This window comes from Thunnus albacares, chromosome 23, assembly GCF_914725855.1.
Source record: "Thunnus albacares chromosome 23, fThuAlb1.1, whole genome shotgun sequence".
Lineage (NCBI taxonomy): Eukaryota > Metazoa > Chordata > Actinopteri > Scombriformes > Scombridae > Thunnus > Thunnus albacares.
Window position 1 is genome coordinate 12,461,074 of NC_058128.1, and position 17,502 is coordinate 12,478,575.

Consider the following 17,502-nt stretch of genomic DNA (forward strand, 5'->3'; position numbering starts at 1 on the left):
TAGAGTATGTTATGCACATCTTAAAACATGCCTGGAGGGCATCTTTAAGGTATAAAAAAGGTAAACAATGCACATCAGATTTTTTGAAATGTCTGAAGCTGTAGTCTAAATAATAAATTACTCATCCAGAGTTGTCAACCAGTAAGCCTATATAGTTTATATATTATTATCTATATAATTCTGATGACAAACTAGTTTATGATGATGAGAAACCACAGACAGCAAACAATAAACCAACAGGTTTGCTTTTTATTTGACATAGCCTACCCTGCTCAAGGTTTCTGATGGCATTCAGAGTATAAAGCCCATTACTGTCAGAAAAAAATGGAGTTGTCTTATGCTGCTAAGTCCTATTTATCAGATACTCAGTCAAAATGTTTACTTTCTCTGTCGAATTCATAAAAACACACAAAATTTTACCATGTTTTGTTTTCTCTGGCAGGAATGAAATACCATTTTATATGCCTGATGAGTAGAAAAAAACTACTACTTACGACTTACTTAGTGCTCTCTCTCTCAAATTCAAATTTCAAATTCAAATTTGCTTTATTAGCATGAACGTCAAAACACAACAACATTTCCAAAGCATGAAGAGTCAATGAAAATAACATTTAACACAACATTGAGATTGATATGAATTATATATAGTATATCTATGTATATATATACAGTATATCCTATGTATGTATTTGTGCGTCTCTCTCTCTCTCTCTCTTTCTCTCTCTCTCTCTCTCGCTCTCTCTCTTTCTCGCTCTCTCAGTGTTTGTGTTTCGCCGCTGTTCTGCACCGCCAGGCGGAGACAGTAACGGGTCAGAGGAAAATGGCGGACGGTGTGGATCACATCGACATCTACGCCGACGTCGAGGAGGAATTCAACCAGGTAATAAATCCACATTCGCCATACTTCGAATAACGGTGCAATGTTGTGTATATTCGTGTAACATGTGGTTGTTATTATGGTCGGAGATTTACACGCTGGGCTGGTCAAACAAGCTTCCCTCGCATACAGGCCCCCGCTTCACCATGCTGCAAGTCTGCAGCCTCGGCTAGCATTATCGGCCCGAAATGTTGCATTAATACTTTTGACGACATTTAACACAACTTCTGTTGCATGTACCAATCGATGAATCCAGTCTATTAATTTCGATAAACACTAAAAGTGACTGCTTTCATTGTTTAGAAGTCGCACAGCTTCGGGCCTTGGCGTGGCCGCCAAATAAACGCAGTTGCGTTAGCCAGCTAGCTAGCTAGCTAACCCATTGCAGCTTTACACAATGCTGTTTAATACTTTAAGTTCTCCCGTGTTGCTGTTTTTACAAGCTAAGCTGAGGTCGGAGCGAAGTAAGCAAAATGTGGGCAACTGTTGAGGTTATTGTTTAACGTATGAAATATGAATGCATTAAGGGACGTATGAATTGTTAGCTTTTGATTGTTAGCTCGATATAGCATCAATGTTTGTGCTCGGTAGATGTTGTTCTCGCTCTTCTCACACGCCCCTTTCCTGTATAGCTGAAAAACAGTCTAGTCTGGTATTTCCTATGTTGTCCTTGTATCTAATCTAGACACGTTATCTACATCAACATCTTAACGAAACTGTTGATAAACCTAATTGTGCGCTCTGAAATTTAACTTGGAGGTTCATTCAGGAGTTTTTCACTGGAGGTGGAAATAAGAAAACATAACGACAGAGCTGATTTGTTAAATAGAGAAGTAATTTATAGAAATGCTCCATTGCTCAACGATATAAAGTAAACAAAAGTGTAAATCTAATTGTCAAATGGTAATAATGGCATCACTTTTATTATTCTTGTTCAATTATTACTAAAGGTATGTGCTCGGAAACTTATATTGGACATTTTACTGACAGCACTGTAAGATAAAGGCAAAATTACATTGAAATACATTTTAAAAAGAGTTAGATAGGAAATAAAAAATAAGCTAAAATAGATGAAGACAGATAAATCAGTACAGTAAAAGTTATAATGCAGTGTAAGATATTACACGGTAAAAAGGGACCAGCTATCCTGACGTGACATCATCAATGAGCATGTTTACATGCACTCCAATGTTGCAATTATTGAGAGCTTCTGCAATACTATGAAAACATTTACACAGTGACTGTGATTTCTCCAAAAACATGTTCTTCAAACATGCATTCATTGTCAGCCGCTTTCTCAGTTTTTCACCACACATTGATGTTTGCATTGGCTCTTGTATGAATCTGGTAGTCTCTCCAGGATTTTGCTGAAATTTTGTTTTTTTGGGGGGGGATGATTATTTCGACCAAAAAAATTGGTTTTGCAGCAGCTTTTCTCAAACGTAGTGATAAAATTTACAATATGTGCTCTCATTGCTGAAAAATTGCGGGAATTGAGAGTGTGTTGTTCTACACATTTTGACACTGAGGGTCACAGTGCAACTTCTCAGAACTCCAGAGATTTTGAACTGAACTGTTGTTATTGTCTTTAACAGGAAGCTGACTACCCGGTTCATGAGCAGATCGACCTGTACGATGATGTAATATCCCCATCGGCCAATAATGGTGATGCGCCAGAAGACCGTGACTACCTGGACACACTCCCTGCGCCAGGTGGCACAGAAGGAGGGAAAAGCGCCCCACCCAACGTGGTATACACCTACACAGGCAAAAGGATTGCCCTATACATTGGAAACCTCACATGGGTGAGTGTCAGATTTATTTTCAGGCCACTTAGAGGAAAAATATGAAAAATTCATGCTTGCTGAATACATTTTCTTGTAAGGGAAGACATTTTAGACTGCCCTCTAAATGAGGCATTCTTGTGCTGTGCCAGATCTAGACTCACAAACTAATCTACAAGTTGCTCTAAAATGTTACACAATTCTTTAATTAACCAAATCAGTAAATTTATATACTGATATTTCTGTCTTCTCTTATGCAGTGGACGACAGATGAGGACCTGACAGAAGCAATCCGATCAATAGGGATCACAGATGTGCTGGAGATCAAATTCTTTGAAAACAGAGCCAATGGACAGTCCAAAGGGTGAGCTTTTCTGTGATGTGATTAGACTTTATCAAAGCCTGTTAAAGATTGTAATTACTTGATGTTACATTCAGTGTGAGAAGTGATTGAATTTCCATGTTGAACAGGGCAATTTTATTTATTTCTGAATCAAAAATGCGAAATTACTATAGCACCAGTCAAAAGTTTGGACACCTTCCAGTTCACTTGAATGAGGGCTTGTATGCATATAGTGTTTTTCTCTGGCAGAAAAATGCTGGCAGGGTGCTGGAGAGTGGTGGGATGAAGCACTTGTGCAGTGAGAGAGAAAAAAACAGCTGTGTGTGGGTTTTGTTTCTATGACAACAATATCTTGACAATTTCTTTAACACTCACCAGCAACATTCATTGTCCAGCTGATCTGCTCCCACAAATTGGCTTTTCTGTCTTTGTCATGATAGTTTCTGTCTGACATATCATAAAGCTCAGGATAGACACAACTCCTCCTCAATTTTCTTGGTTACCAGGGTGACAAGTCCAGCACCTTTCTGAAAAGTTCAGAGATTTTCAAATAGAAGTGCTTGGAGCGGTTGCACAAAGAAGATGGAGTGCTCTGAGAAAAGCATGCGGCGTGCTGTTGAATATGCTCTCTCCTCATTGAGAACAATCAAAAAGAGATGCTGGCACTCAGAAAAAAAACGCTGTACGGACACCAAGCTTTAGAAAGTGTGTCCAAACTTTTACTTTTTTTATTTCAATTAATTTTAATTTGATTTGAAACCCTTTCTGATGTGCTGCAGGGCTATACTAGTCTGTGCATCCTGAAATGACAGACCTTGTAATTTGGCCATCAAGAATTAAAGCTGAATTATTTATATTATCAAAGTTGTTTTTTTTTTTATCCTTGCCACCCAGATCAAGGCAAGAAGGCCATTATGAAACTCCATGATAAAAAAAAAATGTATCCCTGGTGCGCTAACTCTAATTGTTACCATGAATGTGATCGCATGTGTCATCTGCATGTGTCTCCCAGGTTTGCTCTGGTGTGTGTGGGCTCAGAGGCATCATCCAGGAAGTTAATGGAGCTTCTGTCAAAGAGGGAGCTCCATGGCCAGAATCCCATCGTCACACCATGCAACAAACAGTCCCTCAGCCAGTTTGAGATGCAGTCACGCAAAAGTAAGTAGGGCAAGTGCACACATGGCAGAAACCAGATGCAGCCAGCAAAAGTTAATTTAATATGCACACTTGTCACAGTGCTGGTTGAAAGAAGTCTTGCAAGGGAAATACTGCACCACTTTGTCTGCTGATAGGCTACATACATAATTTATGTACAGTCAATCACAGAAGTGTGTTTTGCTACAGTTATTCATCCAGTCACAAGATTTTAGACAAAATTCACTCAGCTCCATGTCTGAATGTGCATGCACTGCACAGACATTTATTATTTATTACATATTAAATGGAAAAGTGAATTAGTCTTATCTCACCCTTTGCACAGGTACCCAGTCAGGCCAGATGTCTGGGGAAGGTAAAGCTGGTCCCCCTGGCGCTGGCCCTCGTGGAGGTTTTCCCATGGGTAGAGGCAGAGGAAGGTTTCCTGGACCACCTGGCCCTGGAGGAGACCGCTTTCCTGGTCCCGTTGGGCCTGGAGGGCCACCACCACACTTCCCTGGTTAGTTTGGTAACGAGTGTTTCTGCCAGTAGGGTGGGGACCGTTCCCCCTATCAGTTGAAGGATGATATTTAAAACATGCACAAATCAGTTGAAAGTGTTAATAAGTAAATTAAGCACAGTTTATTCTATATCAGGTCTGAAAGGTCAGCAATCAACTCTTGAGATTTACTTAAAACAACTTAAGCCTCTGCTTTTATTGGATAGCATTTCAGCAAGTTAACAGGTTAGTTCAGTCACTGACACGACATATCATATGTCAGCCATCTACTGAAAAAGAATATCTGATTATTCTGCCTGTGATGAATATTACATTGGTCTTGCTGTACCAAACAAGGTGAGTCCATAGCAGAAAATATGGTTATTGTTTTTGTTTTCATAATCACACTAAAGTATTTCAGTATCTTTTTTTTAGTTTAAGCAGTATAAATGAATTCATGGATGGGTTCTCAGTGCATCCATCCATGACTGTCATGGATCACACTGTTAGCTCACTGCAATATTTGTGATCTGTGACGTGTATGTATGGATGTGTTGGGAATCAGCCTTGGCGGTGGTTGTGCTTCCCCGCCTGTTGAGGTTTATGGGTCGCTGGATTTACAATTTAGACCTGGTGTTGACACTTTTTATAAAATGCCTTAATATTGTGAATTTTATGTTTTTGTTTTCAGGGTTGTGTCATTTTATGTGGTCATTTTTTTTCACAATAATATAGCAGTGCAAAAGATTCAAATAAACACCACAGTGTGACAAAAACCATGAAAATTGAACATGGGATGAATTAAATATTCTGCTTTCTGTCTGGCCGTGCTGCTTTGTTAGCACAGTCCAGGCTTTGCTAATACTCACACCCGCATGGAGCCAAGGCTAGTCTGTTTTAGCGTGTGTTTCTTTTGGATCTTTCACCCTTTAAGTCTCTCCTGGCAGGGCTGTGTCTGTGCATGTCTCCCTCCCCATATGGTTTGTTCTTTCGTTGTCCCTCTTCACCTCCAGTTGAACAAATAATCCTTCCCTGGCTGCAATTTTCTGCTCACTGACAATTTCCAACACCATTCCTTGACAAGCAGTTTGCCCAAGGCTACACTTGGCAAGCTACCAATCTTAAACTCTTTACAAATCTTAGATTGGCCGCCTCACACCCCTAGTAGGAGAGAATGGAGTTGCCAGCTTTTCTCTTTTTCCCATTTTTGCGTCTCTTGCCATCCATCCCACCTTTTTCACATCTCTTCTTTCGCTTAGTGGCTGGTGCCCCGTGCTGCTGGGCTGTGAAAGCCTTCAGTTGGTAGGCAGAAGTGAATAAAGGGAAGGGTTGTGATTGGTTTGCTTTCTCCCCCCATTAGGCTCGGGGATGAGACCAGATCTGATTAGGCACCAAGATGGCCCTCTGATGGATATGAATTTCAGTCCCTTCCCGCCGGGGGGCAGGAACGGGAGCTGGCGTGGCAGAGGTGAAACACCTCGATTGATCTGATTGATTTGATCGATCGCCTTTTTATCCTAACCCTCAGCTGTTTGTTGGTAGAAGTTTTGCCATTGACATTGTCAGACTGCTCCAAAAACAGCTGAACACTGAACACTCTTACGTCCCTAAATAGACAGTTTCCACAAAATGCTGTTGGCCCTACATGAGGCAAGAATAAATATTTCAATGTGTTGACACTGAAACATTTTAGAGAAACGCACCACTTAGTGATGTGCTGAAGAAGAGTGAAGCGGCAGAAGCACACAGCAAGTTTCTTTAAGACCACACTGTTTCCACCTATTCAATCACATTTATACTGCCTAATGGCAAATACAAAAAGCCTTTTACACTTGTATTTATCAAGTCCTATCAGACTACACAGTGCTTCTGTAGCTGTAATGCTCCTCGATTCTCTAAGCTTGTGCAATATCGCAGTGGAGTAATCTCACATGGGACATTTTTTTTGCAAGATTATTTGCTAATGTATACGATATGAAATGCAGGAGTATGTCATGCTGAACTGTTGGTGCCCTTGGCAACTTGCAGCAGTGCATTCTTTCCATTTAGTGCTGTGGAAAAAGAATGCAGAACTAATTGGGAGAGCTCCGATTGAAACAAAGCAGACTTGATAAAAGCCAGCACCTCATCTGTTTGGTTGCCTTCTGATTTCATTTGCAGCATTATTTGTTGGCCTTTTGACATGTGTTGTTTCCTGTAGCTATGGCTGCTCTTCCTTATCTGTCTGTGTCATTGTATCTGCTTTGAACTGCCTTAATCAGTACCAAAGGGTATTTACATATGAAAGGAAAACTTGAAAGATACAGGATATTACAAGACGCTAAAATTAGAGCTAGGCCAATAAATCAGCAGGGCTGATGTTTTTTTTTTTTGTTTTTTTTATTATATTAGTAGAAAAGGTCCTCTACATCATTTTACAAGCACACTTACTTTCTCCATCATACTCAGAAATGTTGGGGGGAGCCCTGCCTTCTATATCATAAAAAAGACAGTTCATTAGGCCTTATGTTTCATGCATTCTTCTGTTTTGTCTCTTGTTTTGTCTTTTAGGTGGGATGCAGGGTCCCCCACGGCCCCCTCCCGGTCCACCTGGTCCACCAGGCCCTCCAGGACCTCCACCTCCTGGCCAGGGTCTTCCCCCTCCCCTTGCTGGTCCTCCAAATCGCGGCGACAGGCCTCCTCCCCCTGTTCTCTTCCCTGGTCAGTTTGGCCAGCCACCAATGGGACCCCTACCGCCAGGCCCCCCTCCTCCAGGTTACGGCCCTCCCCCTGGCCCCCCACCCCCCCAACAGGGCCCCCCACCCCCAGGACCATTCCCTCCTCGTCCCCCAGGCCCCATTGGGCCCCCCATGGCTTTGGCTCCACCTCCTCACATGCCAGGTCCTCCACCAGGTGGCCCACCACCAGCACCACATGTCAATCCTGCCTTCTTCCCTCCACCTGGCAACAACAGCATGCCCCCCAACGACAGCCGAGGACCCCCAGGACCAAACGACCCATACGGACGCCCTCCACCTTATGAGAGAGGAGACTATGGTCCCGGAGGCCGGTGAGGATGGGTGGTGGGGGTGGAACAAATAATTGATACGGCAGTGTATCATGTTCTCTTAGCATAACGATATCAGTCCACTGGGAACAAATATTGCTCTATCTACAGTATTAAGCAGTAGAATTATGAACTTAACATAGTATTGTGCTGTTTTTGTAACAACCTGCAACCTTTAAACCTGCAACCTGCAGTTCAGAGTTTTTTTTGTTAAAGATAATTTGCATTGGTGACCAAGATTACAGATGCTAGGAACTGGTATCTATTTTCACTCTCTGAAAATGAATTTATTACGTTTGACAAAATAGATCCTGGCTGAAATTTGCTCACTCTTCCTTGGCATTATTTGTGACGTAACCCGTGTGTATGTATTTATAGGGAGATGGAGGCGTCACGGACCCCTCTGAGCGAGGCCGAGTTTGAGGAGATCATGAACAGGAACAGAGCCATCTCCTCCAGTGCCATATCTAGAGCGGTGTCTGACGCCAGCGCAGGTAATGCATAGTTATTCCAGAAACATATCATACAATTGCATGCATATGGGTGTTTGATCAGATGTTGTGTCAACAAGACAATAACTGGGACCCAACATTAAACAAAGCCTAATTCTGTGTTCTCTTTTTGTGTCTAGCTGACTATGGCAGTGCTATAGAGACCTTGGTGACAGCCATCAGTCTGATTAAGCAGTCCAAAGTGTCAGCAGACGACCGCTGCAAGGTCCTCATCAGTTCTCTGCAGGACTGTCTTCACGGCATCGAATCAAAAAGCTACGGCTCTGCCTCCAGGTAAAAACTGAATCTAGTTGAGTTGCCACTAAACATGACAGTGAAGCTGGGCTATACTAAAGAGACACGTCCAACTAGTCGTCAAACAGAATATTTTAAATAAAGCCTAAAAAGAAAAAGATTAAGGGACTGGCATGTATTTGGGTATGTTGATAGTGTGGAAGATGCTTTAAAATTGAGAGTTTGGCACCTGATAATACTACTTTTGTAACTTTTTAAACCCTGGTACACGGTCCAATGATGCTTCTCTTTGTGTCTGCTAGGCGAGAGCGTTCCAGGGAACGTGACCACAGCCGCTCAAGGGAAAAGAGCAGACGCCACAAGTCCCGCAGTCGGGATCGGCATGAGGACTATTACCGAGAACGCAGCCGAGAGCGTGACCGCCATCGTGAGAGGGACAGGGACCGAGACCGGGAAAGAGAGAGGGAGAGGGAGTACAGACATCGCTAGGCGAGAGGGGAGGTGGGTACAACTTCTCCCTTCTTACGTTCTTCTGTCATAAGCTGTCTGTGTCTTCTTCATTAGTATATTTGTCTGAAAGTGGACTGAGCTGGAGCAGTTCAGGCTCAGCCAGCCTGAACTACATGGCAAGAGAAGAGAACACCAGTGTTGAGTTTTAAAAAGTCCTTTTTGATTGCTCACCTTTTCTCTTCTGCATTGGATTCGTAGGCTGTAGTTAAAATTGCTGTACTTATTTGGTCAAATTTTATCTACAGAGGGTGTAAAAAAAAAAAAAAAAAAAAAAAAAAACATCATCCAGAATAACAACAAAGTCACATAGAAAAAACTGTTGACTGGCTTTGAAATATTTTAAACCTTTTGAAATCGTGAGGAGGAGGATGTGGAGAGAAGAGGTAAGCAAGGAAAAACCTTTTTACAACTCAGTTCTTTGGTTTCAGGTAGGTGTGAGGTAAGTGTTCTTTCCTTCAAATTTCATAATTGGTGATCACAGCTGTATTATTGTGTAAGATGTGTCTCAGGAAAATGTGTGTAATACACACTTGTTTGTAAGAGTTGATTCTGTCCTTTGGTTTTTTTTATAGTAACTCTCCCAAAATACAGTAATTCTCCCTGAAAATACATTGATAGTCACTGGAAATTTACTTCATGGATGCATTGTTACTTTTTGGTCTACAGCCATTTGAGGCTAGTAAATTACAAAATTCAGCAGCCACTTTGTGTATTCAGCTGAATAAATTCAGTTAAATTCAGAATATAATAGTTAAAACAGAATGAATAATCTAACAGATAATACATGTTTGGCTGTAGTGATTAAAGTTTTGCTCTATTTCTTCAAATAATTTACGTAGACAACATCTTTTCTTATCTGTTTGGCTCGTAAAAAATGGAAATTATCTGAATTTTGAATTTTACCAGCAACTATGGCCAGTGGACCAAAAGTTTTCTCTAGATTGAATGTATGAGTTTACAGATTATTGAAATGTATTGAGACTGAGTTGGTTTGAAATACTGGTTCCTTGAGTCATGGGTAGGTTTCACAGATGTTAAAGTATTTCCCATCATTTTTTTTACAATATTTAGTACAGATTTAGCATTTTTTTTGTAATGCGTGGTTTGTTTTTTTTCTCCAAATTGGATTGTATTTTGAGAAAATATATGGCAATATATACATGTCAATAGTAGAGCAACAGTTTATAAAAAAGCAATGATGTATACATGCTACCATTTCAATTTGAAACACATGGAACATATATCATTGTCATGTTATATTGTTAAGAAATTGAAAATTTTTAAAACAGTGTCAGCATTGGATGACTTTTTGGACACATAAACATTTTGACAATGTGATTGTTCTATATTTGTATCATGCATGTCAGTAATATTGCCTGACATTGTATTTTTATGTCAAGTGTTTTATAGCAGAGTGTTGCTCACTTTGCAGTCACTACACCTCAATTTAAGGCATTGGGGTGAAGTTTAAAAAATATTCATGCAAATGTTATTTGATAACATGTTTTGACAACCAGGATATGTGCGTGGTGTCGAAATGCTGATGCCCTTAAGTCACATAATCATGTCACATAGATTGTTAGAGGTAAAGGTCAGGGGAACAAAAGTTTTGATGCTCTGCCCTGATTGATTTGTGGCATTGAATCGATATTGTTTGTAATTTGTTGATTTTCAGAATGCTTCACATTAAGGATTCATGCATAATTACTCCCAGTATCTTACTCGTATGTTATTGGCAAGAGTAAATTACATGTAAATTACATGGAATAGAAAGTTTGTAAATTGAAAGCTAGAATCAGAATATCAGTGTTTTCCGTTTCCCAAGCTTTTGTGCCTGTCACCAGGCCATCAGAGGTTCCTGACTCAATAAAACTGAAAAACATACAAAAGAAACCCAAACATTTTTATCTGTGAGACCTTGTAAATAACATTTAATGTATACAGTAACTCCTAATAATTTGTTCAATGCAGCCAATTAATGTAATAACAATTGTTATATGCTAAACAAAGTTTTTATGTGCTTATTGTATTTGTATCTTATGAATTAATGTAAAAGTAATGATTTTTTTAAGTGATAAATTGACCCTAGGTTGGCAAAAGATCACGCAAGTATTTCTGAATAACTTGGCTCATAGCATTGTGAAAGCTCCATGTGTTCTTCCTGGCTTTTGGATGTTATGGATGAGTTATAGATTACATCATCTGAAATAATTTGACACTAGTTTGTATATGATTGATTTTAGTCGGTTGCAAATGATTGTAGTTATAATACTTTTTAGACTAAATTTCTGAGACTTGCTGGTGTTTGTCATGGATTCTCGGTGTCAGGGTTTCACAAATCATTTTGTAATCTTTGTATGAAGCTGTTGTCTTCCATTGCGTCACTTGCGTGTTGAAAAACATAAATATTGTCAATTTTTGGAACTGCAGTTGAAATATCGGTTTTGAACGTTTTTGTGTTGTTCTGATGGTCCTTTTCTGCCAAAGCACTAAGATGTTCTGTATAAACTAGTTCTGATCGCGCAGACCGGCCTCCTCACATCCACCTTGTAGCGTACATTTGCCCTTCAGCATCTCTGTACAGTGGCGCATAACCCCAAATAATATTTGTCATAATTTTAAACGAGGTTTTACACATAAGCCTCACCCTCTCTTGTTGTCAGTCTACCTCAGTATCTTAATCCAGCTCACAAAGCAAAAATATGTTCTATACATCAAATTATGTATATATGAACTTTTCTCACCATGTTCTTGCCTGCTTCATACTGAGGAATATTACCTGGGGTGTTGTCTTTGTGTATGGAGTTGCTGAACTGCGAAGACAGGTCGAACCATGCCAAAAGAATGTAACTCAGTGACTGTCATAGAAACCTGTCATGTGATCTGATTAGTGTAGAGTCATGCTAATCTCTAGCTGTCAGTGCTAGTTAGGTTGCTCTAAACTTTTTTCCACCCAATTCTGCAATTCCTACATAATAGTTTGACTGAACAGTAAGACTTTGTGTCCACCGGGAACCTCTTTGCAAAATAATACGCTTCCTAATTGTTTAATAGGAAGTATACAGCGTTTTAAGTTACTGTGTGCTTACAGTATAGAATTTGTAAATTTTCACAATTGCAGAAGCTAAATGTAAAAAACTTAATTCTTGAAAGAGCATTTAATTTTCAATAGAAATACATCTTTTCAACTGTATCTTTGATTTTTAACCGCCAGTATCTGAGAGATCCCCAGTGGACACAAGGCCTAACATCTTTTGGTAATATGTAGATTGTTGAGTATATTTTTGCAAAAATGTTTTTTGCAGTATAAATGAAAATAACAAAAGGAAGTGGGCAAAAATGTTTTTTGTAATAAGGCCAAATATGTCCATTTTCCATTTGTCCATGTCCACAATCTGTCAGATATAAAAGAGTTTGTTCATCAGGAAAACAATTGAGAATTAATTGCCAAACATACTGCTTTTATTCCTGATAGTAGTGTAGATATTTCTTGTGTCCACAGATGTGCTCTAACACTGTTTTGTTGGTTCATACAGCCATGGTGGGGTGCAGTGTTTGTACCAGGCAGAAATGACGTTTTATTATTTCTTCAGTCTGTCTGTAGGTGTTTGTGTGCTGGGGATTAAATCGCTGATGTCCTTTCAAACAAGCATACTATTTGCTCATGTCAAACCAGGGTCAAACAGGTCAGCAATGAGCATCAATGCCCATTTAATCACAGGGTGAAAAATAAAATCTATACTTGTGACTGGAAGAGATGGTCAAGCTATCTAATAAATGAAAAATGACTTCATTTGGCTCAGCTAAAGTAATTTAAGGTAATTGTAATATTATGATCCCAGATAATGTTAAACTAATCTGCTATGTAGTTTTCAGTGGGTGGAATTGTAAAGGTGTAGACTTTCCACACTGCCTGCATTAGGTAACTCTTTTCTGACAGACCTGCAAGCCTCTCTGAAGACATTGTGATTAATTACAGTGGAAGCAAAAGTGATACACACACGACAAGCCTGCTACAATATTTAAATATGATCTGTAAGGTAGGAATTGTTAAATGGTAAGTATCATATCTCAGGCTTTTTTGTGGAGTACCTTTTGTCAGAGGTCAGTATTTCATGCACTGTTTGACCCTGGTTTGGCTTTGACCTGTTAAGTTTGCATGCTGTATTGGCTGATAAAATGCTACACACTTTCATGTTTTCTATGAACTTTATTATTCTACAATGAACCTAGGTTAAACAATATGGCATATTTTTAATACGGCAAATGATTTATTAGTCTGATATCTGGATGTAATTTGACCATTGACAGACGTTCAGTATTGCCCATTCCCACTTGTACTCGATGTTATAGCCCATTTAAATAATAGTGTGACAAGAAACACCAGAGTTTAACTACTGTGTTGTATAAAATGTTATTGTCGGATAACTGTTTTTGTCTGCCGCCATGCACCATGTAAAACAAAACCCTTTCTACAGCAAAAACTTTTCGAGTTTCAGTATGCATTTGAACCTTTTGAGCCATATAAAATCACCTGTACTCATTTGACCTGGTGCTTGTAGTGCAGATACCAGTTCTAATTTGACATTTCTGCACCTTGTAAAGCCAGTAAAATCAAGTTATCAAGCTTCATAAATTTGATATAAAATTAATAGGAATACATTTATAATTTGACATGACTTTCTGTATCAGAACTGTTGTAATTTCTGCTGAAAGTTTCTTTTGTGAGTAGTTTTAAATGGGGAGGAACTTACTCGGGCGAGGGGACTGTTGTTAGCAATTTAATTAGCCAATGCCTTTTATAATTATGATAAAGAAGTTGCCTTTTCAGTTACCTGTAACTCGCATGCTGGACTTCCTCAGTGAGTACGAAATATTGCTTTTTCACTGGTATTGGGTTTACCAGACCATATACTGAATCACATTTACATTGTTTTTTTCAGTTATATGTAAAAATCTTGGTCTGCTTTTGCAATCAAATGGGCGGTTGTGTCAAAGTATCACCTACTGTGTCTAAGTCAGATGCGTGCCTTTCTCTTTGTAGTTTTGTGTTTTTAATATACAGCTCTTTTTGTCCTTTCTGTGTCTATTACTCCTATATGCCCAATTCCTGAAAACTAATTGGTTGTGTCACAACCAATCATGCACTGTTTCTATGATATTTGTCAGTGTTTTTTTTAGCTGTCAGTGTGTCATGCCCACCATTACCAGTTGGTTGTAAAGGAAAACATGAACAAGGTGTTCTTGAAGTTGCTGAATGACAAATATAGGGTCCATTTTTCTTGGGTTGTGAGGAGTGACTAAGACCCTGTTCACATCTGGCATTAACATGCGTCTTGGGTGATCTAATCACAAATGGACAGCTCTTGGTACATCTGTTCACACCTGGCATTAGAATGTGTGTCTAGTGATCACTTGTGATTGGATCTCATTTCCCCGCTCTATATGCAAATAAACACGTACATCGTTTCCGTTTGCAAAAACTAAATGTATTTTGGGGGGTTTTTGTTATTTTTTTTATACTGACTCTTCTGCTCAAATGGAAATCATTTGAGCCTCACTTGGGAGAGAGACTCAGCAGCCAATGTTTTTCCGTTAACTGTTTAGGGGCGACTGAGATGGTCACTAAATGAGAATAGCTGGTCCACCTTAAGCCACATAAATATACTCCTCAGCCGACACATACACGGCCAGGAAGACAGCGTCAACCAGTGCACACACAACAAATCGGAGGTATGCAGATATCCGCACAGAGTTAAGGTAGACTGACCGTTAAGGTGGACCAACTATCGCCCCGAATGAATATGTACTTCTGCTTACGAAGAGGACGTCAGTAGAGTAGACAGTCCTTCAGTGTGGCCCAGAACGCGTTCACATACACACTGCTAAAAGAATGTGGCCATATTCGGCCCAGATCACCTCCGTATGTGGTCTGAGCGCTCGGACCTCACTGCATCCTCAGTGCATCTTGAGTGAATTCACATCTGTACCTAGAGCTGTCCAGTTGTGATCGGTCCACCCAAGATGCATTGTAATGCCAGATGTGAACAAGGCCTAACAGGGAAAAATTATTAAAATAGGTTAGTTAAGTATGTCAAGGTATTAAAATAATACTGCCAATGACCTGTGGCTTCAACAATAAAGAGCTATAGGATTTTGGGTTAATTTAAAGCCTAAATTTAAAAGACCTCAGAAAGACTTTTGATTTGAAAATTACATTCTAACTATTGTTACCCTCACATAAATAAATTAGTTGATTCTTTTTAGAAGTCAGAGAAAGCATATTGTAAGCATCAATAGATGAATTCACTCATGTTTCTGCAACAGTGATAAATTGCATCTAGGCATAGACTCCCCTGAATATTGGTGTATATTTGTTGTGTGTACATACTGATAGATTTCACTTTTGCTTCTTGGATATTTCCTGTTCAAGTTTGCATGACATGTTTTTTCTCTGTGTCTGTGCTGGGGTTGGGGACAACACACAATCAACTGAGCCTTTAAACAGAAACAGAAGTCAAGTGTCCTGAAAAAGGAGTTTGGTCGTTTATGTGCCTGGTTTTTTCAGTTTTTTGTCCTTTGTAATTTTTCCTGATGACACACCTCTTGTCACCAGACAGTGTTCACTAGTTGGATTTGGACGACCTCTAATTTTGTGGCTCAAAGTGATGGTGAATTGACCCCAGCCCCGGTGTGACTATGTATGTGTAGTCTAGAGGTTTAATGGTAAAGGGGGAGGGAGTGTTCACTGTTGGGCTGCCTCGAAACCAAACTCCACCCTTCGTTTTGACACCTTTCAGCTAACAAGGATCAAGGATGGATGGAAAGGAGGAAGGACTTCAGTGCGCCACCACCTCCCCACCCTGCATGACCGGACAGGATTACAACCACAGCCGCCACCTCTTCCTCCACCCCTCCATCTCTCCTCTCCTTCTCCACCCATCCTTCTCTCTGTCTGTTCATCTTGTCTGCCTGACTAAGAGCAGTGGATGGAAGACCCTGACCCTGTGTAAGGCTATGTTATCCAAGCAGCTTATACTCATGGTAACTAAAGATGAAAGGAAAAAGAAACTTTCCAACCAGCTCTTTTATTTTTATGTTTTATTTGACATGAAGATGAGTATGTGTGATGCTTCATTCGCAAACAAACAATAAAATGGCCCGCACGACCCTCAAATAGAAGACACAAACATTACATCTTTTTTTTTTTCTTTTTTCCTTGGCTCGCTGTACCGTGTACATTCAGTTTAGAGACCAGTTTTTATAGGGTACATGTTTGATGTTTTCTCCCCACCCCTCCCTCTCATTTATTCTTTTCATGGTTAGTATGTTTGTAAATGTCTTTCTGCTTTTGATTAAAAATTAGATGGTGTTGTAATAAAAAATGTTTACTGAGGTACACTTTGCATTTGGTGAATTCCTCTATATGGTTGGCTCATTTATATTAAATGTATATTTTGGACAGCAAAATGTTTTTCATATTGAATTGGTCTGCTTTTAGATGATTTTTTTAGCTTTTTATTGGTGAGTGGCTTTGTGTTTTAGATGTTTTAGAAATAGATGTCTGTTATTTAGTACCTTTTTTATTTTCTTCCTTTTCTCAAATGGATACAATCTTTTACAAGGTAAGACAGATAAGTTGAATGTACTATTTTGTAATGTGCTGATTGGTGGATAAGAACATTTATAGATCTTGAGCAATTTGAAAGTCTATAAGCAGCACACAGTAAACCAAAAAAAACAAAACGTTATCATGCTTTGGTTTTTGATGTTTGATCTGCATGTATTTGCACTGAATCACCACCACCATTGCCAAACCAAATTGTCTTTGACATCTTTTTGTTTTGTTGATGTGGGATGAGTTCATTACTGGCTTAAACAGTCCATGCTCACTCAGCCATTGTAGTTACAGCTCTCATGAATTGGTTCTTCAAATATCGGTGAATTCTATTTGTTGGAAATTTGTAAATCCAAGTAAAGTAATTGTAAAAAAAAAAAAAAAAAAAAATTGCTCCCATGTTCCACACCAAACATGTTTTTGTTTTTAATGCACCCCATAGGTCACATCATGAATTAACTGTTGACCACAACATAATGAACAGATTTAAGTGGTTATTTATATGCAATTTGTAACCATGACACTAACACTGTCAAATGCCATGCAACATGTCTTTTTTTTTACACCATCCATCATGTTGCATTTTTGTTGGTATAGACTGTGATTGTCAACACTTTGTCTCAAGATGATAGGTATTGAAAATAAGCATGAATTTACATGTTTTTTACTCTGTCAGATCAAGATAGTGAAAATGATTGAAACAAAAGCTTATGGATCAAATAAGACTGAAAGCTAACATTGTTATCTTGTATGAATGCAGCAAAGACCAAAACACTAACACTGATATCAACTGGTTAGACTTCCTGTTTTGTTTGTCCACAATACCTCCTTTTATTGATTAAATTTAATTGTCACCTTCTACTTTAGAATTTTTGACGTAAAATGTGCTGGAAAATATATTTTGAGCTGATTGGTTTTCTTCTCAAGATGCATGTTTGTCTTTTT

General features: G+C 39.2%; 1 protein-coding gene across 2 annotated transcripts; it reads left to right on the top strand.

Moving 5' to 3' along the window:
- Positions 1-762: 762 nt before the first annotated feature.
- On the top strand, positions 763-16,338 carry cpsf6 (cleavage and polyadenylation specific factor 6). 2 transcript variants are annotated; one of them, XM_044342991.1, is made up of 11 exons: positions 763-880; positions 2,473-2,682; positions 2,922-3,025; positions 4,017-4,162; positions 4,485-4,658; positions 5,998-6,105; positions 7,188-7,686; positions 8,062-8,177; positions 8,315-8,468; positions 8,732-8,930; positions 15,740-16,338. In XM_044342991.1, exons 1-10 carry the CDS (start codon positions 821-823, stop codon positions 8,916-8,918), a joined length of 1,758 nt encoding a protein of 585 aa, XP_044198926.1. In that variant the 5' UTR covers positions 763-820; the 3' UTR covers positions 8,919-8,930; positions 15,740-16,338. The 2 variants fall into 2 exon arrangements, with proteins under 2 accessions (XP_044198926.1, XP_044198927.1); XM_044342992.1 differs by lacking the exon at positions 5,998-6,105.
- Positions 16,339-17,502: the final 1,164 nt, after the last annotated feature.

Coding starts and splice junctions, on each gene's coding strand:
- cpsf6 (XM_044342991.1), top strand. CDS start 821: ATGGCGGACGGTGTGGATCACATCGACATCTACGCCGACGTCGAGGAG. Junction 4,163..4,484: donor TGAGATGCAGTCACGCAAAA/GTAAGTAGGGCA, acceptor CCCTTTGCACAG/GTACCCAGTCAGGCCAGATG. Junction 8,469..8,731: donor AGCTACGGCTCTGCCTCCAG/GTAAAAACTGAA, acceptor TGTGTCTGCTAG/GCGAGAGCGTTCCAGGGAAC.